This window comes from Salmo salar, chromosome ssa20 (genome assembly GCF_905237065.1).
Source record: "Salmo salar chromosome ssa20, Ssal_v3.1, whole genome shotgun sequence".
NCBI classification, from domain to species: Eukaryota; Metazoa; Chordata; class Actinopteri; order Salmoniformes; family Salmonidae; genus Salmo; species Salmo salar.
Window position 1 is genome coordinate 71,336,677 of NC_059461.1, and position 27,411 is coordinate 71,364,087.

The following is a 27,411-nucleotide window of genomic DNA, read 5'->3' on the forward strand; positions in this document are numbered from 1 at the left end:
GAACATATTTTGAGCACATTCATGATAAAAAGGCACTATAATTTCATTATTATCAAGATACTAGCCTTTCATGCCATTTTATTGTTAAAGCTTTGTTGGCACGTGAACTTTCATAATATACTATGTGAGATAACGTAAGTCTCTGCATCTTATTGATGGTAAATACATCTTTACAGTGTTTTGTTATTAAACGGTGAACTATCACATCACAACATTTCTCTAGCAGCTTTCTTGGTTTGTGTTGCTGACTAAAATCAGGCACGTGCTGCTAGATGGCTTTATGAACAAATTCCTGTCAACTGCAGGTAACTGCCAAAATAAAGGTAACGCCAACATAAATCAAATGGTGTAAAGTGTCTTGATTGGGTGTTGGGCCAACACAAGCCGCCGGAACAACTTCAATGCGGCTTGGCGTTAATTGTACAAGTGTCTGGAACTCTATTGGAGGGCTGCAACACCCTTCCTCCACGAGAAATTACATAATTTGGTATTTCGTTGTTGGTGGTGGAAAACGCTCTCAGACACAGCTCCATAATCTAAATAAGTGTTCAATTGGGTTGAGATCGGGTGATTGAATGACTGACACACTTTAAATCCCCTATGCTCCTTTGAGACCCCTCTTTCAAAGTCACTGAGATCTCCCCTTCTAGCCATGGTAGCCCAAACAAATGGGCAACTGGGCATTTTTATACATGACCCTAAGCATGATGGGATGTTAAATGCTTAATTAACTCAGGAACCACACCTGTGTTGAAGCAAATACTTTCATAATACTTTGTATCACTAATTTACCCAAGTGTTTCCTTTATTTTGGCAGTTACCTTTATATGATGTTTGTTTAGGATTTGTGTTTATGATATTAAAACATTCTCTAACATTTACTGTTCATGAGGACAGCTAACGTTAGTCAGCTAAATCAGTGAATGCAAACTAACGTTAGTTATCTTAATGAAGTGGATTGTGTGAAGGGAATGGAAACTGTAGATGTAGGCATTGCAATAAATTAGCTGGCTGAAATACTGTAGTGCATAAAAAAAGTATGATGCAAATACGATAGCATTTAGTTAAGACAAGCAAGCACATCTCTGTTCACTAGCTAGATAACTAACGGTAACGTTAACTACTCGGGACACAACCAAATATGTTTATAACTAACCCTTGTTCTATCTGTGACAAATGTGCCATGGTGCAATCCTGGGACGCTTCTGTTCTTAGGGCCTCGCTGACTCCCAATTCCACCATGAAAACATGGAAAAATCCATCAAGGTTCACTTTACCAAGGGTCCTTCAGATATTCATAATCTTCGTAAATTGTGAACACTTAAAACGTTCCTTCGTTGTCTGTTTTAAATCACTTAGCAAGTAAAACAAATTGGCATCTAGCTGGCGTTAGCTAATGTGGTTATTCCTGATAGCATAACTTGCTAGCTAGCTGGAAAACAACAAATGTAGCTAATGTTACTTACTAATTGAAAAGCAGACAAATGGTTTCCGAAGGGGAACTACGACGGTGATTTCTCCTGTGAATGTTTTTTTATTGACAAAAACAGATTGTGGTTGACTCCCTTCAGTGCCAGTGTTTTTGATAGTCCGAAATATTGCAACAGAGAACTGTCCACAAAACTGTCCTTATGTTGGCTGATAATAGTAGTAAACCAGAGCACTGGAGAGAAAAAATGTCTGTCAGTCGGAGGCACAGAGCCTGCATCGTGTTGTCCCAGAAACAAAGAACAATACAGCTTCCTAGCGGAGAAATGGGAGAAATACAGCAGTGAGCGCATGAGAAAGGGTAGCCTTTTACTGTTATAGAGGCGCACGATCAGAATTTACACTCCTGCGCTTCAGTGGAAAGCATGTATGTTTGATGAATGTCTGAAGACATAATGACAGAAATGTACTGCACTTTATAGTGAGACAAAAAAAAAACACATAGCCTACCCTTTCCTTCAGATATCCTATATTGTCTTTTTTTAGGTCAGCAATATGTGTGACTGACCTAATTCCTCCCTTTGGTGATACCTATAATGTAGCTAGGAAATTGAGCTACTATTTAGCTACACTAGTTGCCTTGGTAACCAAACATACTTGCTAGTTCAGCTAACCAAACCATCAGTCCTAACTTGCTATTACGAAAAACGAATTCAACAATGCCAATAATGTGGAGGAACTTTTGCTTTCAAAAGTAACTCAAATATAGAACATGGCCCGAGGAGGTGTGATATATGGCCAATATACCACGTTGCGTCGTGCTTAAGAACAGCCCTTAACAGTGGTATATTGGCCATATACCATACCCCTTTGGGCATGCTTAAATCACTATCCAAGTTCAACCAATATGTAACCATAATACACAATACAGAATGATGAAAATATCTGGGGAAACTGTCAAGTGTAAATGTGTACTGAATGATTAAGTGACAAATGCGATGTGTTTCTTAGGACTTGAATGGTAATGAATGGATCCATTATACTGCCACATGCCAGGGCCACAACACAGGCTGCAGAAGGACAGACACACAGAAGCTGCCAGGCTGCCACATGCCCAGGAGCAGAAGCCCAGTGATGGCAGAGATGATGTATGTGTGGTGATGGCGGAGTGGAATGAGAGTGCAAATGTACACTCACCGGCCAGTTTATTAGGTACAACAATCTAGTACCGGGTCGAACCCCTCTTTGCCTCCAGAACTGCCTGAATTCTTCAGGGCATGGATTCTAAAAGTCGAAAACATTGCTGACACGACGGCATCACGCAGTTGATGCAGACTGGACGGCTGTACACCACCGCCACCAGCCTGTACTATTGATACCAGGCAGGATGTGGCAATGGATCGCGTGCCCACTGGAGTCGCTTCTTTTTGTTTTTAGCTGATACAAATTAAACCCAGTGTGGTCGTCTGCTTCAATAGCCCATCCGTGACAAGGATCAATGAGTTGTGCGTTCTGCACACCACTGTTGTACTGTGCAGTTATTTGTCTGTTTTGGCCCGCCTGATAGCTTGCACAATTCTTGGCATTCTCCTTCCAACTCTCATCAACAAGCTATTTTCGTCCACAGGACTGCCGCTGACTGGATGTTTTTTTGTTTGTCGCACCATTTACGGTAAACCCTAGACACTGTCGTGAATGCGTGAAAAGCCCAGGAGGTGCAGACCTTTCTGAAATACTGTATCTGGCCTGCCTGGAATCGACGATCATACCACGACCAAAGTCGCTTAGGTCACTCGTTTTGCCTATTTCAACGTTCAGTCGAACAGTATTTTTATTTGATTTACCTAGACAAGTCAGTTAAGAACAAATTCTTATTTACAATGACGGCCAATCAAAAGGCCCCCTGCGGGAATGGGGGCTGGGATTAAAGATATAGGACAAAACACACATCACGACAAGAGAGACACCACAACAGTACATAAAGAGAGACCTAAAACGACAACACAGCAAGCATGGTAGCAACACCACAGACAACAGCACAAAGGGAAAGAAGATAGAGACAACAATACATCACGTAAAGCAGCCACAAGTGTCAGTAAGAATGTCCATGATTGAGTCTTTGAATGGAGAGCATTCAAAACGGAAAGCCGATCCATCGCATTTAACCATGGCAAGGTGACTGGGAATGTTGCCGAATAATAACAGTGTAGTTATTCCCCCATAAGGCAATCAAACAGGAAAAACCTCAGTACAGAGACAAAGTGGAGTCGAAATTCAACGGCTCAGACACGAGGCATACAGTGGCAAGAAAAAGTTTGTGAACCCTTTGGAAATACCTGGATTTCTACATAAATTGGTCATAAAGTATAATCTGACCTTCATCTAAGTCACAATAATAGACAAACACAGTCTGCTGAAACTAATAACACACAAACAATTATATGTTTTCATGCCTTTATTGAACACACCATGTAAACATTCACACTGCAGGGTGGAACAAGTATGTGAACCCTTAGATTTAATAACTGGTTGACCCTCCTTTGGCAGCAATAACCTCAACCAAACGTTTTCTGTAGTTGCGGATCAGACCTGCACAATGTTGTGGAAGAATTTTCGACCATTCCTCTTTACAAAACTGTTTCAGTTCAGCAATATTCTTGGGATGCCTGGTGTGAACTGCTCTCGAGGTCATGCCACAGCATCTCAATCAAGTCGAGGTCAGGACTCTGACTGGGCCAATCCAGAAAGCGTATTTTCTTCTGTTGAAGCCATTCTGTTGTTGATTTACTTCTTTGTTTTGGGTCGTTGTCCTTTTGCATCACCTAACTTTTGTTGAGAAGGATTACTTAATCCTATCCCAGGTATTCCTTAAAGAGGTGGGGTTTCAGGTGTCTCCGGAAGGTGGTGATTGACTCCGCTGTCCTGGCATCGTGAGGGAGCTTGCGAACAGTTTTGACTGGGCTGAGCGGGAACTGTGCTTCCGCAGAGGTAGGGAGGCGAGCAGGCCAGAGGTGGATGAACGCAGTGCCCTTCTTTGGGTGTAGGGACTGATCAGAGCTTGAAGGTACGGAGGTGCCGTTCCCCTCACGGCTCCGTAGGCAAGCACCATGGTCTTGTAGCAGATGCGAGCTTCAACTGGAAGCCAGTGGAGTGTGCGGAGGAGCGGGGTGACATGAGAGAACTTGGGAAGGTTGAACACCAGACGGGCTGCGGCGTTCTGGATGAGTTGTAGGGGTTTAATGGCACAGGCAGGGAGCCCCGCCAACAGCGAGTTGCAGTAATCCAGACGGGAGATGACAAGTGCCTGGATTAGGACCTGCGCCGCTTCCTGTGTGAGGCAGGGTCGTACTCTGCGAATGTTGTAGAGCATAAACCTACAGGATCGGGTCACCGCCTTGATGTTAGCGGAGAACGACAGGGTGTTGTCCAGGGTCACGCCAAGGCTCTTAGCAATCTGGGAGGAGGACACAATGGAGTTGTCAACCGAGATGGCAAGATCATGGAACGGGCAGTCTTTCCCCGGGAGGAAGAGCAGCTCCGTCTTGCCGAGGTTCAGCTTGAGGTGGTGATCTGTCATCCACACTGATATGTCTGCCAGACATGCAGAGATGCGATTCGCCACCTGGTTATCAGAAGGGGGAAAGGAGAAGATGAATTGTGTGTCGTCTGCGTAGCAATGATAGGAGAGACCATGTGAGGATATGACAGAGCCAAGTGACTTGGTGTATAGCGAGAATAGGAGAGGGCCTAGAACTGAGCCCTGGGGGACACCAGTGGTGAGAGCACGTGGTGCGGAGACGGATTCTCGCCACGCCACCTGGTAGGAGCGACCTGTCAGGTAGGACGCAATCCAAGAGTGAGCCACGCCGGAGATGCCCAACTCGGAGAGGGTGGAGAGAAGGATCTGATGGTTCACAGTATCAAAGGCAGCAGATAGGTCTAGAAGGATGAGAGCAAAGGAGAGAGAGTTAGCTTTAGCAGTGCGGAGAGCCTCCGTCCAATCTCGTCTCATTGATTGGACTCCCGGTTAGCTGACTCCTGACTCCAATTAGCTTTTGTAGAAGTCATTAGCCTAGGGGTTCACATACTTTTTCCAACCTACACTGTGAATGTTTAAATTATGTATTCAATATAGACAAGAAAAATACAATAATTGATTAGTTATTTATTAGTTTATTAATTATTAGTTTAAGCACACTATGTTTGTCTATTATTATGACTTAGATGAAGATCAGATCAAATTTAATTACAAATTTATGCAGAAATCCAGGTAATTTCAAAGGGTTCACATACTTTTTTTTTCTTGCCACTGTATGTGGCAGGGTCTACAGACAATCACGGACTACAAAGGGAAAACCAGCCACGTCGCGGACACCGACGTCTTGCTTCCGGACCAGCTAAACACCTTCTTTGCCTGCTTTGAGGATAACATAGTGCCACCGACACGGCTCGCTACCAAGGACTGTGGGCACTCTATCTCCATGGCCGACGTGAGTAAGACATTTAAGCGTGTTAACCCTCGCAAGGCTGCCAGCCCAGACGGCCTCAGAGCATGCACAGACTAGTTGGCTGGAGTGTTTACGGACATATTCAATCTCTCGCTATCCAGTCTGTTGTCCCCACATGCTTCAAGATGTCCTGTAATCAAGAAAGAAAATGTAACTGAACTAAATGACTATTGCCCCATAGCACTCACTTCTGTCATCATGAAGTGCTTTAAGAAACTAGTCAGGATCATATCACCTCTACCTTACCTGACACACTAGACCCACTTGAATTTGCTTACCGCCCCAATATAGCTTGACTATAGCTCAGCATTCAACACCATAGTACCCACCAAGCTCATCATTTAGCTTGAGGCCCTGGGTCCTGGACTTCCTGACGGGCCGCCCCCAGGTGGTAAGGTTTGGCAACAACACGTCTGCCACACTAATCCTCAACACTGGGGCCCCTCAGGGGTGCGTGCTTAGTCCCCTCCTGTACTCCCTGTTCACCCACGACTGCGTGGCCAAACACAACTCGAACACCATCATTAAGTTTACTGACGACACAACAGTGGTAGGCTTGATCAACGACAACGATGAGACAGCCTATAGGGAGGAGGTCAGGGACAACAACCTCTCCCTCAATGTGAGCAAGACAAAGGAGCTGATTGTGGACAACAGGAAAAGGCGGGCTGAACAGGCCCCCATTAACGGTAACGAGGCTGTAGTGGAGCGGGTCGAGAGTTTCAAGTTCCTTGGTGTCCACATCGCCAAAAAACTATCATGGTCCAAACCCACCAAGACAGTCATGAAGAGGGCACGACAACACCTTTTCCCACTCAGGAAACTGAAAAGATTTGGCATGGGTCCTCAGATTCTCAAAAAGTTATACAGCTGCACCATCGAGAACATCCTGACACGTTACATCACTGCCTGGTATGGTAACTGCTCGGCATTTGACCGTAAGGCGCTACAGAGGGGAGTGCGTACGGCCCAGTACATCACTGGGGCCAAGCTTCCAGCCAGCCAGACACTAGGCAGTGTCAGAGGAAAGCACAAAAAATTGTCAAAGAATCCAGCCCCCCAAGTTATAGACTGTTCTCTCTGCTACCGCACGGCAAGCGGTACCAGAGCGCCAATTCTAGGACCAAAAGGCTCCTTAACAGCTTCTACCCCCAAGCCATACTGCTGAACAATTAATCAAATGGCTACCCGGAATATTTACTTTGACACCCCCCCCCCCCCCCCATTTGTTTTTACACTGCTGCTACTCACTGTTTATTATCTATGCATAGTCATTTTACCCCTACTTACATGTACAAACTACCTCGACTAACCTGTACCCCCGCACATTGACTCGGTACCACCCCCTGTATATAGCCTCGTTATTATTTTATTGTGTTACTTTTGATAATTTTTTACTTAAGTTTATTTGGGAAATATTTTCTTAACTCTTCTTAAACTGCATTGTTGGTTTGGTTAAGGACTTGTAAGTAAGCATGTCATGGTCATGTTGTATTCGGTCTAGAAAAAAGAAACGCACACCTTTAAAGGCGAGGTGCTGGCTAGCGGAGTAGAACACTAGAAAATAAAGGAAAGCCGCACACTCTAAGAGCTCAGATGCAAAAATTTAATCACCAACGTTTCGACAGCGAAGCTGTCTTCATCAGGGTATCATCAAACACTGCGAGATGAGTCATTTATATAGTGTCAAGAGACACACAGGTGTTTGTAATCCTGGCCAAGTATGGCCTAATATCATTGGTTAACTCAAATATTTAAAAAAATGGCATACAAAGAACATACAAAAAGACAAACAAATGGATAGCATACGATCATAGCATTTGTAGTCTAAAATGTATCTAACAAACAATTACAATGGCAAAATCACAATTATCACAAGAATGGCTTCAGATCAAAGTCTATGTTGAGACCGAAGGGAGAAAGGGTCTTTAAATTAAAGATCCAGGCAGCCTCTCGTTTCAACAATAAATTATCAAGGTCACCCCCTCTCCTCGGGAGGGTGACATGTTCAATACCAATATAACGCAGAGACGAAATCGGATGGTTTGCTTCCAAAAAGTGGGCCGCAACTGGGTAAGTTAAGTTTTTGCACCTAATGGTGCTACGATGCTCTGAGATACGTACTTTTAATTCACGCTTTGTTTTACCCACATAATTTTTACCACAAGGACAAGTTATAAGATAAATAACTGCCTTAGTGGAACACGTAATAACACCTTTAATTGGGATAGATTTCCCTGTTTGGGGATGTTTGAAGGATCTACATTTATAAGTGCCATTACATTGAGCACAGCCATTACACTTGTAATTTCCATCCAGTATGGGCGCAAATAGACGTTGTTCAGGAATATCTTGGGGTGGTAAATCAGAGTGTACCAATTGGTCTCTGAGATTTCTTCCCCGCGAGAATACGACCAGGGGAAGATCAGAAAACACATTAACGAGACTATCATCATATTTCAGAATGTGCCAATGTTTGTGAACGATTCCTTTAATTTGTTCAGAGCACTTTGAATAGCGGGTAGTGAGAACGCAAGAATGCGTCTTTTTGCGAGACTGACCTTGAAAAAGGTCATGTCTCGTTTTGTTTTGAATTTTCTCAATGGCAATATTAATCTGATCATTGTTGTACCCCCTCTCCTTGAATTTATCCTGAGTCTCAGCCATATTTCTGTCGAAATCTGATTGTTTAATACAAATTCTTTTGATTCGACAGAATTGGCTGTAGGGCAAACTATTTTTCAAGGGCAGTGGGTGACAACTATCAGCCCTCAACAAACTGTTACGATCAGTAGGTTTCCTGTAAAGATCAGTGTATAAAACATTATCTTCACACACGATCAGAAGATCAAGAAAACTAATTTGACGTGTATCAGATTGCATAGTAAATCTCAAATGTTCAGAACAGGAGTTGTGTGATTTTGCCATTGTAATTGTTTGTTAGATACATTTTAGACTACAAATGCTATGATCGTATGCTATCCATTTGTTTGTCTTTTTGTATGTTCTTTGTATGCCATTTTTTTAAATATTTGAGTTAACCAATGATATTAGGCCATACTTGGCCATGATTACAAACACCTGTGTGTCTCTTGACACTATATAAATGACTCATCTCGCAGTGTTTGATGATACCCTGATGAAGACAGCTTCGCTGTCGAAACATTGGTGATTAAATTTTTGCATCTGAGCTCTTAGAGCATGTTGTATTCGGCGCATGTGACAAATAAAGTTTGATTTGAATTGAGAGCATCCTGTCGGGCTGTATCACTGCCTGGTATGGCAACTGCACCGCTCGCAACAGCAGAGCTCTCCGTATGGTGGTGCGGTCTGCCCAACGCATCACCGGGGGCAAGCTACCTGTCCTCCAGGACACCTACAGCACCCGATGTCACAGAAAGATCATCAAGGACAACAACTACCCGAGCCACTGCCTGTTCACCCCGCTATCATCCAGAAGGCGACGTCAGTACAGGTGCATCAAAGCTGGGACCTAGAGACTGAAAAGCAGCTTCTATCTCAAGGCCATCAGACTGTTAAATAGCCATCACTAACACATTAGAGGCTGCTGCCCTATATACATAGACTTGAAATCACTGGCCACTTTAATAATGGAACACTAGTCACTTTAATAACATTTACATATTTTGCATTACTCATCTCATATGTATATCATGTATTCTATCCTATTCTGCTGTATCTTAGTCTATGCCGCTTTGACATTGCTCATCCAAATATTTATATATTCTTAATTCCATTCCTTTAATTTAGATTGTGTGTATTGTTAGATATTACTGCACTGTTAAAGCTAGAAACACAAGTATTTCGTTACACCCGCAATAACATCTGCTAAAAACGTGTTTGATTTGAGATGGAGATAAAACAGTCCAGTTTGAGTGTTTATTGCAGCTCGTTCCAGTCGCTAGCTGCAGCGAACTGAAAAGACGAGAGACCCAGGGATGTGTGTGCTTTCGGGACCTTTAACAGAATGTGACAGGCAGAACAGGTGTTGTATGTGGAGGATGAGGGTTGCAGTAGGTATCTCAGATAGGGGGGAGTGAGGCCTAAGAGGTCTTTATAAATACGCATCAACCAGTGGGTCTTGCGACAGGTATATAGAGATGGCCAGTTTACAGAGGAGTATAGAGTGCAGTGATGTAAGCAAATCTGATGGCCGAATGGTAAAGAACATTAGCTGCTCGAGATCACCCTTACCTGCTGATCTATAAATTACGTCTCCGTAATCTAGCATGGGTAGGATGGCCATCTGAATCAGTTTGTGTGGCAGCTGGGGTGAAAGAGGAGCGATTACAATAGAGGAAACCAAGTATAGACTTAACCTGCAGTTTGGAGAGATGGACAGTATGTGTGTGAAGTCCTCACTCTTCCTCTTCAGTCATGTTTATCCTTGCTTTCTAAATTACTTGGATCCGACTCAAACCTCATCCCCAGGCTTCTGTGCACTGAACCAGATTACACCGACACTCATCGTAAGAACCAAAGTCAGGACTGTAAAAAAGGCGCCAACAGGCGTGTGAAGATGTGAGATAATAGAATATTGTGAACAGTTCACAAACAAAACAGGCTGACACCCCATTCAAGTTTCCAAGTTTAATTGATAAAAATAAAATGTGTAAAGAGAAAAAACAATTTTGTTTTCATGCACAGAGCATGGTTTGGCACAATACACCTAAAGTCAGAGGCATTTATCAGTACACCATACTCCAATAGCATGCCAACTGTGAGCCAGGCAGTGTAGACACCTGAGGGGGAGGGGGAAGAGAAAAATAGAGTTAGAGAGAAAGCGAGAGACCTTTTAGGAAGTGTTGGGGGAGCCAAATGTTAACTCTGTCCTCCCTGCAGAGACTCAGTATGGACAGTCCACAATCATGTTTTATAGTTATTTTATTTAGACAACCCAAATAAAGGCACATAAAAACATTGCGCATATGTTTACAATTATTCTTGACAGACATTTAAAAATGTAGGAATGTTTTACCTTCCTGCTAATCAGAAAGCCTAGTCTTCATATATACAAAATTACCATTGTTAATGTTCTAATACAAAAAGATTTATAAAAGGTTCTAGTTTTTTCCCCTTGCATGTGTCTATCATAACTAACATGACCTCTGAACTAAATGGTTTTGTACAAAGATATACATTCAGCAGCCTCCACAGGGCTCCTAGATCTCCCAATTCAGAGAAACATGAGATCAGACCAACTTCAAAAGTTAAGACAAACGAATCATTGCATTTAAAAAAGAAAAGTAGTGTCATTGCAAACAAATTAAAAGCATTTGGTTAAAAATAAACTGATGCATAAGAGTAATGGCCCTATAAAAAAAAAACAGACCATGTTCTCAAATATGTTAACAGAATGTTACTTACAAAACACTTTATTCAGTGTTCATCATACTTAAAAAAACATATCACAACATTTCAATTTGGTTGAGGGGGCTGTCTAACTCTTATCCATCTGAACAGTTAAGGCTTCCTTCACAAAACAAGTCCATCACCATAGACATGACATCTGCGAAAGCGCAGGCAGCGCCATTGAGGCCATCTCCATTTTGAAATAGTCCATTTTCTATTACTTCCATGAGTTGGCAAACAAACAAAAAGGGTGCATACTGTCACCAAGAGTGTTGTTTGAACAGGTATAAATCCAAGGTTGGCGATTTACTGCCATCTGCAGTTAAGGAATGTTTCCTCACTAGTTTAATTCATTGGCTGATCCCTCCTGATGACCTGGATGGAATTATGTGATCCTTTCTTAACCCATAGGAAGTCCCACGCAGTTGACTACTTCAAAAAGTCCTCATTGGTGCTGCCCATGCTAAAATGGGCACTAGTGTTGTCTAAGTCTATGTCCAACACGCATCATATCTAGAAGAGGAAGCAGAAGTGTGGAATAGTGTTGTTGCAAAGCAGGTCAGGCACACTAGTTACGGCCACTGCGGAAGGACAACACACACATACTTAAACTATTTTTTTGTAGTGTTTTCTTTCAGTAAAAAAAAGAAAAAAATGTTACTAGCCTTCTAATGACAGTTTTTTAAAAACTAAATCCAAACTTGGACGAGCTCAGACGTCCACATGCAACATCGATGGAAAGGGAATCCAAATGGCAACAAGACCACGCCACCATTCTATTCCAGATTCAAGCAATTCCCTTGGGGCACTGTGTTGGCATGCATACAATACTATCAAAGGCCTCAAACACCTTGCCGCTCCCAAGACCGACACAAGGAAGGCGAGGCCACAAGTCTCTGAAGAGTGTCCACCAGTAACATTTGAATGCACTGCCTGTTCCTACCAAACCCATACAGCCTGATTTTTGGGCAATGTGTCATGTCAGCTACACAAGCTCTTTAAGAGTACCTGCCAATTGAGTGAGGCCTGTGTACTAAACGTAGGCCTAGGCAGAGCCAGTAGGCACTGGGAGGAAGCAGCCCTGTGACCCTTGACCTATAACCTTTGATCCTTCTAGAACACATGTAGTGGATACAGCCTCTAGTCTCTGCTTCCACTCTCTTTCAGGGCACCTCAGGCTCCAGATGGCAGTTTTGGTTCTACAGTAATATAACAAAAAGGACCCCAGGAGACAGAAAAACCTTAAGCTAACCTTGGAAGTAAACTATGCAAAAGTAGTCCAATGGACGGCCGTATCGACAATGACAAAGTAATTGCAGCTCTGACCTGTGTTGAAGGATATCTACTATTTTTTTTTCTGACAGGCAAAGACAAAATAATTGTGTGTTTTAATATTTACAAAAGAAAGGGTTAAAGGTCAAGGAAGATTGCATGTTAAACTTGATTTGATCCTATTACTCATCAAAAGATTGGGCTACTCTCAGTAAGGTTCCTGAGTAGAAGTTCATACTTATAGGATCCTAAACTAGCAATCAAAAAAAGAGGGGGATAAAATGGCCCTATCAAAACCTCTCCCAACATGACTATATTCACAAAAATATTAAAAGGTGAACTTTGGGACCACTTTTTCAGCATAGTGTCTACTGTGCCACTAGGTGGCTATGGTAGCCTCTACATTAACAGGGCTCTCAGCCAACACTAAACATTTTGATCGTTGATAATACTGCTGTTTTCAGGACATTAGCCCGGGGATATGCTTTCAGTGCCAGACATTTCCTCCTTGTGTTCCTGTAACATTACCACTAATGTCCTCCGGCTACTTTGTGAATTCATATAAAACACAACTAAAAAAATGATGTATGGGTTTACAGTATCCAGCAGTGAGAAGTGAATGTTTTCCAGAGATGTACAGGACCTGGGAGAGCTCACATTATGAAGTCAAAGGCATTGGCCTAAGGTACAACTGTGGTGCCTTAAAAATTATCCAGAAAAATCACCCTCCTGCAAAATGGTAGCCTTTGTCCCTTTTGTTGTACTTTACTCCTTACAATTATTACAACTATTAAATACTGATTAGCAGGCTATAATAATAACAAAGGAAAACAAATATAAAAACCATGTGCTCTGTAAGAGAGCATTTAAAAAACATTAATACCAGCAATACATTTCTGTTACAGTTTCATTCCAATGCCAAATGTGCAGGTATGTTCTGACGCAAGAGGCGAGGCATAACTCGTTTGTTTACGTCAGGCATCCACTTGGTGCATCATTCAAAAGCTCCATTTCTCCTTTTGAGACTTCACATGCCTTCCAGGACTGTCCTCCTACCGGCGGTTAAAGGAAATAAAATGCACCAGCATCTACAGGGGCTGGCCAGTCCACCTCTGATCATGCTGCATTCACTGCTGCAGCAACTGCAGCCAGACAGACGGGTACAGCGTCCAGCTAGCCCCCCATACTACACCTCTGCTCTACTACATCATCTATAGTACTCCTGGTAAGGAGGAAGGTCTGCTAAAGTAAGGGAGGAAGAGGTGGTGGTTTGGGGGTAGAAGGAGAGAGGTGGGAGGGGTTGATAAAGAGATGCTAACCAGGGGCCAGGGAAGGGGTTACTACCAGGGAGGGGAGGAAGGCAGGACCTGGGAGAGAAAAGGCATGCTATCCATGGGCCGCATGGCGATGTTAAGAGGCCCGGTTATATTCATGGGCATCCCAGAGGTGATGGCCACAGGGTGGGCTATATTCATGGGCCCGGTGATGGTCACTGGGTGCTGCAGGTTGATTGGAGAGGTGATGTTGACCGTGCTGGTGGTGATGTTCATCTGGGCAGCGATGGTTACCGGGTTGCTGGCGTTGCCGCGGTTCATCGCCGAGGTGATGGCGGCAGAGTTGGTGACAGGTGTCGCCGAGCCAGAGTTGTGCACGTTGTTGGAGTCTGAGGAAAGACAAGAGGGCGGGAAGGAGCGAAATAAAGACAGAATGAGCTGGATGATCGTTCCTTACAAACCATTTAGGATAACCCCAAACTCCACAGGGTTAGAGGGGCCGAGGTTTGAGTCACTGCAGCAGTCAACACACACATTAAAATGATTAGACATGATAAAACAAAATGGTAGGATTCTTATGAACCTACCTTGAAAACGAGAGATGTCCATAAGGACTTGGAACGAGTTATTTAAGATCTCTCCTACCGTCAACTCACCTGAGGGGGCAATTCAAAAAGCAGGATCAATGTGCTAGCCAGCTAACTTTCAGCGAATATTCATAAACACTTTATTTCATACTATAGTCAACTTGAAATGGTATGGTATAATTAACTCAATACCTTCAACAATCCATATTCCACTTAAACCTTCTGAGTTGTAATTTAAGGTTTATCAAAGTTATTTGGCTAGCTAACTTATTGATCCAGCTTAATGAAATAAAACCCTGATACCTGAATAACCATAACACACAAAAACACACAAGCAACTGCAACGACTTGGTTGGAAAACCACTACAGCTACACGCTAGGCTAGAAGACAGATCTGTAGTGGAAAATGGGCCACTTCAATGCATAAGTAAGAATAGACAGCTTCAAATTTGGAGGGGTTGGGATCGGGATGGGTTTCAGCTTTAGTTACTAGATTACCTTTTCGTATCCCTGAGTGGTGGTTCCACTGCCAGTCACTTAGCCCTATTCAGAGATACAGACAGATAGGGGTTACATTTATTGACAGGACTGATTGGGACAGGGCATCATTTGGGCCTGCGTCCCAGCAGGGCATAGGGGTGTACAGGTCATTCATTGGGTTAGATACACGAACGGCCAATCAAATGGCCTTCTACCAAGTACTAAAATCTTTATAGCGTGTCGTAGCTGGTGGGAACAAAAATGTGATTTGTTGTATCATATGCATACCCATTGTATAAAATGACAAGGGTTTACTGAACAATAGCCCTTGCTATTTTAGAGTGATCAGTCCTATGAAAAATGCGTCAGATCGATCTTATTCTTCCAAACTGGACTTAACACCCATAAGTGAGTGGAAGTTTGACAAACCAATGACAGAGCAGACATCATGAACCTCAATTTCAAGAGCTGACAGAAACAAGATACCCACTGAGTTAGAAAACCGCACACACAGACCCATCAACACTTAATGAGAGGATATTAAATTATGTTTGGTCGGGTCGCATATCGCATTTGAATGACTCGAATTGCTGCACTAGTTTGCTATGTGCGTCAAATGAATTGAACGAGCAAAGCCCTTTAAATTTAGACCATCTAACAGATTCCTTGCTACAGGCTATCCATTTCTGTCAGCAGAGATCCTTGTCAACACCACCACACATGTGCAAACAACAAACAAACCAGACTGGCCTGAAGGTGGGCCCAGCACACTGATATTATCATGACATCAATCCATGAATGAGTGGTAACCAGACTGGCCTGAAGGTGGGCCCAGCAACTGAAGGTGGGCCCAGCACACTGATATTATCATGACATCAATCCATGAATGAGTGGTAACCAGACTGGCCTGAAGGTGGGCCCAGCACACTGATATTATCATGACATCAATCCATGAATGAGTGGTAACCAGACTGGCCTGAAGGTGGGCCCAGCACACTGATATTATCATGACATCAATCCATGAATGAGTGGTAACCACACAGTCAGTTGTGGACTGTTGTGAAGTACATTTGAATCTGTAAGTCAATTTGTTGTGGTGCTGCACTGAAGGAGATGAATGTCCATGAAAACGGCCAAGATAAAGTAGGCATATTCCTAAACATTCTTTATCCTGACCCAAATATATATTGGAATCAAATACAGCCGGACATGAGTCACTTTCCACTCTTATGATTTTGTGACTGGAGAAAACAATCTGAAATCTGACGACAACCTCAGAAACCTGGGGTGTACTCATTACGGAAACCGTTTAAGAACCAAACAGATAAAAACAAGAGTTTCTATTAGACAAATTCTGGTAGGTCCATCCACGTTTCATTCCGCTTGCTTCCATTTAAGAAATATTTAGCTACAGAATCGGAATGATTACACCCCGCATGACAAACCTGACAAAGTGCTTTGTGCTTTCCTATTGTGTATAGCACTGAACAACAAGGCCTGGGGTGCTTTCAGCATAAAGATGAGGACGGAATAAGTACCCAAATTATTTTTAAGAATACAAATACGATTTAATACCTAGGTCTGGAGGACCCCAGGCTAGGTGTGGCTTAGGGGAGGGAGTGGTGGAGGCTGCCTGGCATACCTTTATTACAGGGGTTGTTGAAGCTGGCCTGGCCGTGGGTCTTGAGGTGGCTGGTAATGTAGGCGGCGCTCAGCATCTTGCCGCAGATGTTGCAGGTCACCTTTCCCTCGTGTCGGATCATGTGGGAGCGCAGGCGGTCTTTGGTGGCAAAAGCAGAGGTGCAGGCCTGCGGAGGTATACAGGGACATTGAGGGGATATTAGAAGAGATACAATCTCAATCTGTCTGTCTGTGTGTACACAGTCTGTATCCTGAAGACTCAGGGGAGATTCAATATTTTATACTAATTTACAATTGGGAGATAGCATTCTAATCATATCCTTAATCCAACAAACCAGGCGTGAACATAAACAGGGGAGGGTGGCGTCCCGGAGGAGGATGCCTGGCTCCTTACCGTTACTTGGCATTTGAAGGGTCTCTCTGATGAATGAACATGCTTCACATGACAGCTCAGATGGTCAGGCCTGCAGGGGGAGAGAGGACACAGAAGAGCACAGGCTCTTTAAAACCTGGTATAGTAGCTACAATACCGGTAACAGTTTTATCATTCACTCCATACATTGACAGTAGCTGCACACACTACTACACCTTTGACACGTGATTAAATTAACAGATGGGCCAACAAAAGGTGGCAGGCAAATGACAAATTGTCTCTAAACCCACTGTCATTTCTTAATAATTAAATTATGCAAATTGTATCGAAGGCTATTTCTGCAGATGTTTTATGTAATGAATGTTAGTCTCATGGAGGCCCATATTTGACCCATGGGACACAAGCATTCCTTCTCCCAGAGTAATAATCTATGTCTTTGCAACAAAGTTATTCAGTTGAGCCACACCAAAAAAAATTACCAGAGAGATGGAATTTAGACACTTCAAAATCTAGCTAGAACTCTATCCAACAACATGACAGAAAATCATACCTGTTCTACAATATACCCCTGAAGAAGACAATGTTATGGCAACCACAACTGTGTCTCTCAGTTCTCCTCCTCTGCCCCCACTAAGCCGCACTAGTGAAATGTTGCTACTGAACAAACACAGCCAGAGAATTCCCCTCCAACAAAAGAGGAGAGTGTGGCTTGAAAAAGTCTCGAAGGAGGCGGTTTCTCACTAGCAGGCTTTTTGTGATGGCTAGCAGGAGTCCAATCCCATCTCCTCAGGAGTGCAGTGGAGCTGAAAAGCTCATATCTCCCCTCCAACACAACACTCCTTCGTTTAAGAGGGGGAATAGCCTTTTTCAGGACTGCCAAACGTGAAAATGAACATGCACCTCTCGCCGCACAAGAGTAAGATGTTACTTCGCACCAAGTCATTAGATATGATACAATATCCTTCACTTCACTAGTTGCTAATAATTTAGCTCAGAAACACACCACCATGTTGACGGACAACTTAATGGATGTCTGAAGGGGTTGGGGTGAAGAGACATGTGCTCTCCAATATTGGAAATAGCAAAAGGGAGAGGCGCTAAATTGATGACTAGAAATCAGACCAGTCAATGAGTCAGAACACTACCATTGGCCTTGGGAGCTGCAGGAGTGACACTGGAGACCCAGGACCATCTCTTCTGGTGCTGTCTGGCCCCTGCAGCAGTCTCCCTGTCCCGTGCTGACATCCCTGAGAGGGGGGACACGAGGGACTGCTGTGACGCACGCAAAGCTCCAGATACTGTTTATATACATGGTGGGGCACTGCTTGCATGTCATGAGCCAGTACTAGGGTCTGAACGGAAGCTGCGTGGGGCATCAGTAATAATGGCCAAGCTTCATAAAGCTACACACAAACAAGAAGTGGTCCAGAACAACAATTAAAGGACAATGTCTCAGAGATAGCATATAAATAGGCCTTCCGGTATATGATTTTAGGCATTGAAATTATTCTACACTTATTGTTCTTTGCTTGGGGAATTTCATTCAAAGTGGAAATTGTTCATAATGCACATAGTCTGAAGGTGTATTAAAGCATCATAGTGGAAACATCAGTATGCAAAGCACTGGTCCTAACAGCCTATCAATTGAGACTGATTAACCAGTCCAATTCAACTCAATTACATTCCAACAAGTGGGGATTTCCAACATTCCAATTCATCACACCTTTAAATTATTTGGCTACTGACCACTGAATATCAATTTCAAGTGTAATGTTTTCCCCAACCAAGCCCACCATGGACTTTCATGCCATCATCCATATCATATTCATGTAGGGCTGCATTTGACATAGTTAGTCTTCAGCAGGTGCAGAGCCACTAAACAATCTGCCCTCTTGTAGCCCGTTATGCCTTTATTACATTTTATTACATCGTCGTATCCTGTACATAAATGTATCAGATTCTGAATAAAGACGACTTTTGGGAAGTTGTAATATTGCCCTCTTGCTTTTCAACCCCACAATAAGGAAATATATTAGAGGCCCATTGAAATGGAAGCAGTGGAAAGGGGATCACCTTCACAGGGCGGTGGTAATGGTAAGAAATGTGTGAAATTCCAACTAACCTCACACATAATAAATTCACTCTCAGAATGCATTGACAATTACAACATCATGTGCTATGGACAATAACATTATGGACTACTCAGCATTTTGTAAGTGGACAAGAAAAGGGAAAGTTGAATAAGTTGAACTGTGCCACGCACCTGGAGAAGCCCTTCCCACAGACAGAGCAGATGTAAGGTTTGTGAACACCCCCGTCGTGTGAGCGCACATGGTAGGTCATGCGGTCCTTCCTCTTGAAGCGCTGTTGGCAGATGGGGCACTCGAAGGGCTTCTCATCTGAGTGGGACAGCTTGTGACGGTTCAGGTGGTAGACGTCTCGGAAGGCCTTGCCACACATCTCACAGCCGTGGTTTTTCTTCACTGGCTTGGCAGGCTTTTTGGGCTGGCTCTGCTGCTGCTGATGCTGCTGCTGCTGATGCTGCTGATGATGTTGATGCTGCTGGGGCACCATGGTGGGAGACATGATGCTGGAGCCCGTGGAGGCCGAGGTGGTTGCCGTGGTGAGGATGCCAGCGATGGTGGATATGTAAGAGGGCTGGCCGCCGCTGTTCTCGCGCTGCGGCACTGTGGAGATCATGGGCACCATTGTGGGCGCCGTCTGTGTCTTCTTGGGACGGGACACCATCTTGACGCCCGTGTGGCAGGACTCGTGCCGTCTGAGATGGTAACTGTCCCGGAAGGCTTTGTTGCAGTAGCCGCAGATGAAAGGTGTTTTGGACTTGGGCTCTTTCTTCACCACTGCAACGGGACTGCCGCCACCTCCGCCGCCTCCCCCCGTCCCGCTGGCTACATTGTCCTTGAGGAGCTCAGCGACACTGACCGGGGGCTTCTGGTCCAGGAGGATGGGCATCACAGGCTTCTGGTCCACAGGTTCTGGTCCTCCTGACTGGAGGAGAGGCAGCAAGCTGTTCTGGGCCACCTGGTGCTGGTGATGCAGGGCTTCATTGGCCTGCTGGAAGGACAACACAAAGACAGCCATGCAGAAGCACATCAGTACACAGTCTAGACAGTCACACACCCTCAAAGCTACTACAGCGGGGTGGGGGTGGGGGAGAGAGAAGGAGAGACACCTGTTTCTAACTGCTCAAGAGCTGAAACGGACTGCCTTGTCAGCAGAACTACCACTGTTTCCAAGATGTGCTTACAATTGTAATCTAGTGATGGGGATGAAAGTAAAAACAGAAAGCAACACGATTTCCCATTTCTCCAAAAGGACTGAGCAGAGTATGACAACTTTATTCCTTTTTCTTCTTTGAAGAGTCCATTTGAATGTCAGTTTCCATTTCCAGATGCGGTTGCCAAATTCCATGAACTAAGCTATACTATCTAAATGCTTTTCTGGTGACATCTAAGGGTAGCCTTGTGGGTGACGTTGAGGCTCAAAAAGATGTCGCTCAAATTATACCACTATTGTAAGTCTTCCCCAGTGCCATTCAGTCAGCCCATTTACTACAACCCCAGCCCTGTCAGCATGAATGCAGCATTCTAAAAGGAAGCACAGAAAGTGGGTGGGGTAACATCCTGCCTGGTTGGCCCTGTCCGGGGGTATCGTTGGACGGGGCTACAGTGTCTCCAGACCCCTCCCGTCTCAGCCTCCTTTATTTTACCCCCATTTGTGGTATCCAATTGGTAGTTACAGTCTTGTCTCAACACTGCAACTCCCGTATGGACTCAGGAGAAGTGAAGGTCGAGAGCCGTGCGTCCTCCAAAACACAACCCAACCAAGCCGCACTACTTCTTGACACAATGCCCGCTTAACCAGCAGCATACCACCCTGCATCCCACTGCTGGCTTGCTTCTGAAGCTAAGCAGGGTTGGTCCTGGATGGGAGACCAGATGCTGCTGTTCTGCCTGCGGCTATGGAACCCGTACCTGTTCACCGGACGTGCTACCTTGTCCCGGACCTTTTGTCCAATGCTCGGCTATGAAAAGCAAACTGACATTAACTCCTGAGGTGCTGACTTTTTTGCACCCTCTACAACCACTGATGATTATTATTAGACCTTGCTGGTCATCTATGAACGTTTGAACATCTTGAAGAACAATCTGGCCCAAATGGCTATGTACTCTTATAACCTCCACCCGCCACAGCCATACAAGGACTGGCCACCCCTCATAGCCTGGTTCCTATCTAGGTTACTTCTTAGGTTCCTGCCTTTCTAGGGAGTCTTCACTAGTCACCGTGCTTCTACACCTGCATTGCTTGCTGTTTGGGGTTTTAGGCTGGGTTTCTGTATAGCACTTTGTGACATCAGCTGATGTAAGAAGGGCTTTATAAATACATTTGATTGATTAAATAGAGGAACAGCCATTAATTTCTCAGAAATAGAACGGGAGTCATTTCCAGCCCAGACATCTGAGCCCCTCAGAAAAAACAAGAGCGCAGCCTTGATGAATGTGGCAAGAGACAAGGGGACGAGGGTCAGGAGACAAAAGGTTAGGAGGGGAGAGAAGGGTTAAGAGGCAGCTGTTCCAGGTTCCATATAAACTATAAAGAACAAAAAGATAAAGCAACAATTTCACTGAGTTACAGTTCATATAAAGGGAATCAGTCAATTGAAATAAATTATGCCCTAATCTATGGATTTCACGACTGGGCAGGGGCGCTGCCATAGGTGGGCCTGAATGAGTTGTAATCGTCTCAGACGATCCCGCAGGTGAAGAAGCTGGATGTGGAGGTGCTGGGCTGTCATGGTAACATGTGGTCTGCGGTTGTGAGGTCGGTTGGACATACTGCCAAATTTTTATGGTAGAGAAATTAACATTCAATTATCTGGCAACAGCTCTGGTGTACAGTCAGCATTCCAATTGCACACTCCCTCAACTTGAGACATCTGTGGCATTAATGTGATAAAACTGCACATTTTAGTGTGGCCTTTTATTGTCCCCAGCACAAGGTGCACGTGTGTAATGATCATGCCGTTTAAATCAGCTTCTTGATATGCCACACCTGTCAGGAGGATGGATTATCTTGGCAAAGAAAAAACACTCACTAACAGATGAAAACAATTGTGCACAAAATTTAAGAGAAATTCGTTTTTTGTGCATATGGAACATTTCTGGGATTTTTCATTTCAGCTCATGAAACATGGGACCAACACTCTACATGTTGCATTTATATTTTTGTTCAGTATCACAAAGAGACAGGAGAGGATTTCAACTGCGATTTGAGCAGAGGATGAAGTAGTCAGTTGTGTCGTGCCAGAACAATATACAGTACACCAACATACACCTGACCAACTGCATACATACAACGAATCAACATGTTCATTTCACTTTGTAGATTTAAGTCTCTTGACCTTTTCCACAAACTCTTGAGTTTCTTGAACTATGATGACTAAATCTGGCATTGTACACCCAAAGTATTCAAGTGCCGCAACTCGAGATCTGCTCAAATGAGTCCTTCAGAGATCAACACACAGAGCTCCCTGCCACTCAATCTAAATCTGTTGCATGTAAGGTGATCTCCTGTGGTGATTGAGCCGATTAGTTCTCTCTACTGGCAGAACATCTAGCATGGGACAACCTGTATGTTAGTCAACTATACCTAACCCCAACACAGGATCATCCACAATATGACTGGACGCCTGAGGACAGGTGCGCAAGGAAATATTAGCCCTTACCGGGTGGCGGCAGAACTACAACTGAATATGATGCAAGACGGAGGAGCAGGACTTGGCACCACAAGGAACCTTTGGATACTCATAAAACTACATTATATTGACAAAAATGGTGCCCTAGGTAAACAAATATTGTCCAGAATGGTTGCTTTGACCAATTGGACAAGTTCAGGTAGTTTCTCATCTACATCAACATTTCCTCCCATGTCCGCCTCCTGAACACGGTATCATCTGCAACGATGAGCAACTGGCCCTTCACTATTCAGTGTCGTTTTGAATGGCGGTAACAGAACCTACCAATGCTAATAGTTTGAAATGCAACTTCTGTCGTGTCTCAGGACAAGTTGTAATAAGCTGCTTACACATCTGCTATAAATATCCCTTTTGGAGCAATTTCACACCACTTTCAAGTGGCGCTGTGGGGGCAGGCTGGTTGAGGCGTCATACTCTCAAACTACTTACACCCCCCCGAATCACATTCATCACACTGGCTTACACAGGCTCATATAACCTACTATAACCAGTCATTAAAACCTAACATTTAAATATTTCCTTTAAACACACTAAATTAGGAAATGATTCCATAATGACCCACAAATAATCATACACTACCCAAAATGCTGCTGATTGTCTATTGTTTTGCAGTGGTTGAAAAAAAATGTGTAGCAGTGTAACAAAAACTGATAAGGTAGCAAAAAAATGACCCAACACTGGTAGCTAATAGAGCAGTGTACAGAGGACAGCTGCAGCTGCTGGCATTGTCCAATTGGTCACGGCAGCCCCCAAAGAATGGGTGGGGGGGGCAGGGGGTTTATGAATATTTTTGGTTGGTGTGTGAATAGAGTTTCACATTGTAACCAGCAACCTTACAACGGGCCGACCAAAGACACCCCGATTGAGACGATCTTGTTATTTTCCGTAATCACCATAGGGCAGGGTTAAAGAGCTGACCCCTGGGCTTTCAGGTTCAGCCAAGCATCCCAATACGGTCAGCCAGGCAGGCAGGGGATGGTTGTCTGGGCTGGGGGAGTCGGAAAAAAATCCCAAATTGTGTTCCTTTTTCTTTATGCTCTTTTGTGGAGCCGTAGAGGACACAAATCCGAGCAGTGATGCACTTACGGCCCTCAGGGGGGCCTTTGTAACACCAGTCCTGCCTGATTTGGGGATTCTGTTCAGCTGGCGGACGCTGCAGACTGCTTAGTGAGTTACCATAGGCAGCCGTGCTTTGGGGAATGGGAGAAAAACACGGTTCAGTCACAGGGTGTTATGTCCCCTTTTTGTCCTCTGTCCACACTTTAGTTGGATCCAGACTGGAATTCTTACCATTAGCATTTCTTCTAGCTATGTCTGTGTGAGAGAGACAGCAAAGTGTTCAGACCAAGACACACAGGGAGCTGCAGCCCGCTGTGCCTTCACGCTGCTCTGATGATTTTGATACAAATCCGCTCTGAAGGCTGAGGTCATTCCAAAATAAAGTGTTGAAACGGAGTGGGGCGTGGAAAATAACAAAAAAACGTCAACAAATAAAATCAGCCTGTTCTGTTGTTCAGTGTGTCAGGGATGTAGAGGCAGGGCTTTACAATGGAGGAGAATCTCATTCACCACAATGTTCATCTGTTTAGATATCAGACAACGAGGCCCCAAGGCAGCAGCTTGCCATTTGCTCAGACAAGTGCCCAAATTATTGTATGATCCCGGAAACAACAGTAATAGTTCAAATATATTGGTATTGCTTTTGTTCTCACAAAACTTGATAAACACACTCAATGTCTGGCACCAACCTGCATGAGGGAAGCAACAAGATCCGAGGGTTAACCCTGAAACCAGGACTAAGATCCTGACTACACACTATGCTCTATGTTTCAAGGGCTGGGTGGGGGTCATGTCATGTGCAGAAAACCTGTGAAAAGGAAGTTGGGGAATTTACAGGGACATTTTACTGTGGAGAACATTAACTTACTCTGATCCCTGTGTAGTAGTCCCTACGTGGATTCCCTGGAACCATGGGACCTACAGAAGACTAATACAAAAGAAAAGGAAAATACTGGGCGTGTTAATAAAATGTTAACATTAACAGTAAAACAAAACCCTATTATGTATTGTCTTAGAGGAATCATAAAAATGTAGGTTTGTCCTAAAATCGGGAGAAAAGAAATGACTCATTTTCATCTGATTCAGGATTACGAGAATACTATTGAGAGCTGCATAGCTTGACAACCCCCCCAACAAGCATAACCTCTGATGCCTACAGAACAATAACAAGTGACGCACAGCCTCATTAGACGCTTCATCAAATCGAGCGAATCAAACAGAGCCTCCAAATAACAACTATTTCGTTTTCATTTTCCTCCACTGCTCCATCACACCAGCTTCAGGTATTCGTGCCTTGTTAGACAAAAATAAAACCATTATCATGGGTCCCTGGCTCACGGCAGTTAACTGGCAACAGCTGCACCTCTCAAGAGCTGAGGGAACGGAACTAAATAGGCCTACCACTATGGCTGCAATATGATTATGCGGAGTAGGTTAAAAAAAAAAGTGGCAGCTTGGTTTGAAAACATACATTTTCAACACTGGTGTTCACATTTGACCTGGGATTGGGAGTAGAACACTACATAGTAGGCCATTTGAGAGGATGTGTGAAGCTTAAGGGTCAAGTGTCCAATTCATTTAATAATTTATCCGACAATGCATTTTGTTATGCATCTTAGGTTGTCACATAGGACAGTAAAAAAGGTACATACATGTCCACTATGAGAAATAGCCTGTTCCCCTTATGCTGATGACACGTTCAAGGAAAACAGAAAAGGGTCTTAAATGATGACTGATGTGCTGTCCCATATCCAGACAGAGGACGTTTCAAATATCTACACCACTGTACATACTCTAGATTATCAAATGCAATCCCTCAGGTGTGATGGAAAGACATTTATTTTTAAGCTCTAGCTGACACGTGACTGCTGGTGGATGAATTCTCAATGGTTACATAATGGCTACAATCTATGAATGTAGTGTACCTGGCAAGTTGACTGCTTTCGCATTTACTACCTTAAATCAGTCTTGTTTTTATTTATTTATATTTTTGACTGCTGCCCTATGTACCTAGTTCAGGGTTTCCCAAATTTCGTCCTCAGTACGTTTTGGTTTTTGCCCTAGCACTACACAGCTGATTCAAATAATCATCAAGCTTTGATCATTTGAATCAGCTGTGTAGAATTAGGGCAAAAACCAAGAGGAGGACAGAGTTTGGGAAACACTGGGCACATTAATGTTTACATACTGTTTTACCCACTTCATATGTATATAGTGTATTCTAGTCAAGGCTCATCCTATACAACTACTGCTGCTGTACAACTTTTCTATTCATATACTGTCCATACACAGACCATCATATATTATATTCCAGACTGACATTTCTCTTCCTGATATTTCTTAATTGCTTTATTTTTGTGTTTATTGTTAGGTATTACTGCACTGTTGGAGATAGAAACAAGCATTTCACTGCACCTGGGATAACATCTGCTAAATATGCGCAAGTGACCGATTTAGTTATCGGACGTTTTACATCTTGTTACAACCACACATCAGTAAATACTAAAACTCCTGAACAACCGTGATCAGGTACTTACTTATTAAAAGGGTAAAAAGAATACGTTTGGATTTAAATATTTCCAAATACAATGGCAATTGATGACTATCCCTAGATTTGCAATTTACATCGCACCAAAGGCAAAAAACCAAGGACGTGAATATCCTCTGCAAGCTGCCAAATAGAAAGCTCAGACATACGGCAGAGGGGTTTCAAATGATCAGTAGTGCAAGAATTAACTAGCAGCTTACTGCATAGTCTGAATTCTTCTCCGACCCGCGGTTACATATTTTGGGACGAGGAAAACGGGGGAAAGTTAAGAATCAGAAGTGAGGGGTCCCTCCTCTCCATCCTCGTGAACATCATGTAAAGTAATGCGATTTGCTAAAAGGTAGAAATGTATTCAAATTGCATCAAAACTAGTAAACAAAAATCACTGATTGCGAAAATGTATTCGTTGGTTAGCATGGCTCGCCGCTGGAGTGAAGGTGGGGATTGTTCTCGTTCTTTACGAGGCTAGCTACAGCTAGCTAGCTTTCTAACTAACCAACCAACGCGCGGCCATGGTCACTTTGCCTGCTTTTTATATTTAGCTAATTGGGGGCCAATCCGATTTATGAACATGTACTGGCGAACTTGGACAAACATCTGTCGAAACACATTATACAAAAAAATGGGGGAGACCGACCAGATTTCCCTTTCGAGTGTCATCCATACTTCACAGCTGGAAGTCTGGTCTTGATGTCGCGAGCTAGCTCGCTAACGTTAGCTCGTTTAGCGGATTGGGCTAGCCAATATTAGCTAGCTAGCTACCGTTGTTTTCCTTGAATAGCTCTAGAAATCAACGTTTAAATTCACTAGGGCAACGATGCATGAGGTATGTAGTAACATTTAGATGTAGTTAATCCAATTTACCACTCAGACGTGACACTTACCTGGAATAAAAATGTACTCCAGCTCGGTTCCATTGCAACACTTAAAATCTGCAGGAAACCTAGAAGGAATCTATAACAAAGCAGCTAAACATGGCAGCTCCTACAACTTCCTGTAACGCTCCGGGCTGAACCATTTCCAGTTTACTTTTATGGGACGTTAGAGATTTTTCAGAAATCAAGATATTGTAAATTGCCTTGTATTAAAATA

General features: G+C 43.6%; 2 protein-coding genes across 8 annotated transcripts in view; both read right to left on the reverse strand.

Annotated features, from left to right (window-relative positions):
* The window catches only part of LOC106581252 (CUE domain-containing protein 1), a 47,331-nt gene extending 44,271 nt beyond the window's left edge, over positions 1-3,060 (reverse strand). The window contains exon 1 of one of the 3 annotated variants that reach the window (XM_045703891.1): positions 2,626-3,060. The gene's annotated coding sequence lies outside the window, so the exon portion shown is untranslated. The other 2 variants (XM_014163188.2, XM_045703889.1) reach the window with 2 other exon arrangements.
* Positions 3,061-10,823: 7,763 nt separating this feature from the next.
* On the reverse strand, positions 10,824-27,334 carry LOC106581258 (vascular endothelial zinc finger 1). 5 transcript variants are annotated; one of them, XM_014163203.2, is made up of 8 exons: positions 27,204-27,334; positions 24,640-24,699; positions 19,200-20,011; positions 16,958-17,027; positions 16,565-16,730; positions 14,941-14,985; positions 14,443-14,511; positions 10,824-14,244 (listed from the first exon to the last, which is right to left on the reverse strand). In XM_014163203.2, exons 1-8 carry the CDS (start codon positions 27,234-27,236, stop codon positions 13,922-13,924), a joined length of 1,578 nt encoding a protein of 525 aa, XP_014018678.1. In that variant the 5' UTR covers positions 27,237-27,334; the 3' UTR covers positions 10,824-13,921. The 5 variants fall into 5 exon arrangements, with proteins under 5 accessions (XP_014018678.1, XP_014018681.1, XP_014018680.1 ...); XM_014163206.2 differs by lacking the exon at positions 14,443-14,511; XM_014163205.2 differs by lacking the exon at positions 24,640-24,699 and having other exon boundaries at positions 27,204-27,319.
* Between the last annotated feature and the right edge of the window lie 77 nt (positions 27,335-27,411).

What these genes read in the sequence shown, in the direction of transcription:
- LOC106581258 (XM_014163203.2), bottom strand. Translation starts at nt 27,236, where the DNA reads ATGGAACCGAGCTGGAGTACATTTTTATTCCAG. An exon ending in ACTACTACACAGGGATCAGA is followed by an intron (nt 20,012 to 24,639) that starts GTAAGTTAATGT and finishes TTGTCCTTCCAG; the next exon opens with CAGGCCAATGAAGCCCTGCA. An exon ending in CAACAACCCCTGTAATAAAG is followed by an intron (nt 14,986 to 16,564) that starts GTATGCCAGGCA and finishes ATCTCTGAATAG; the next exon opens with GGCTAAGTGACTGGCAGTGG.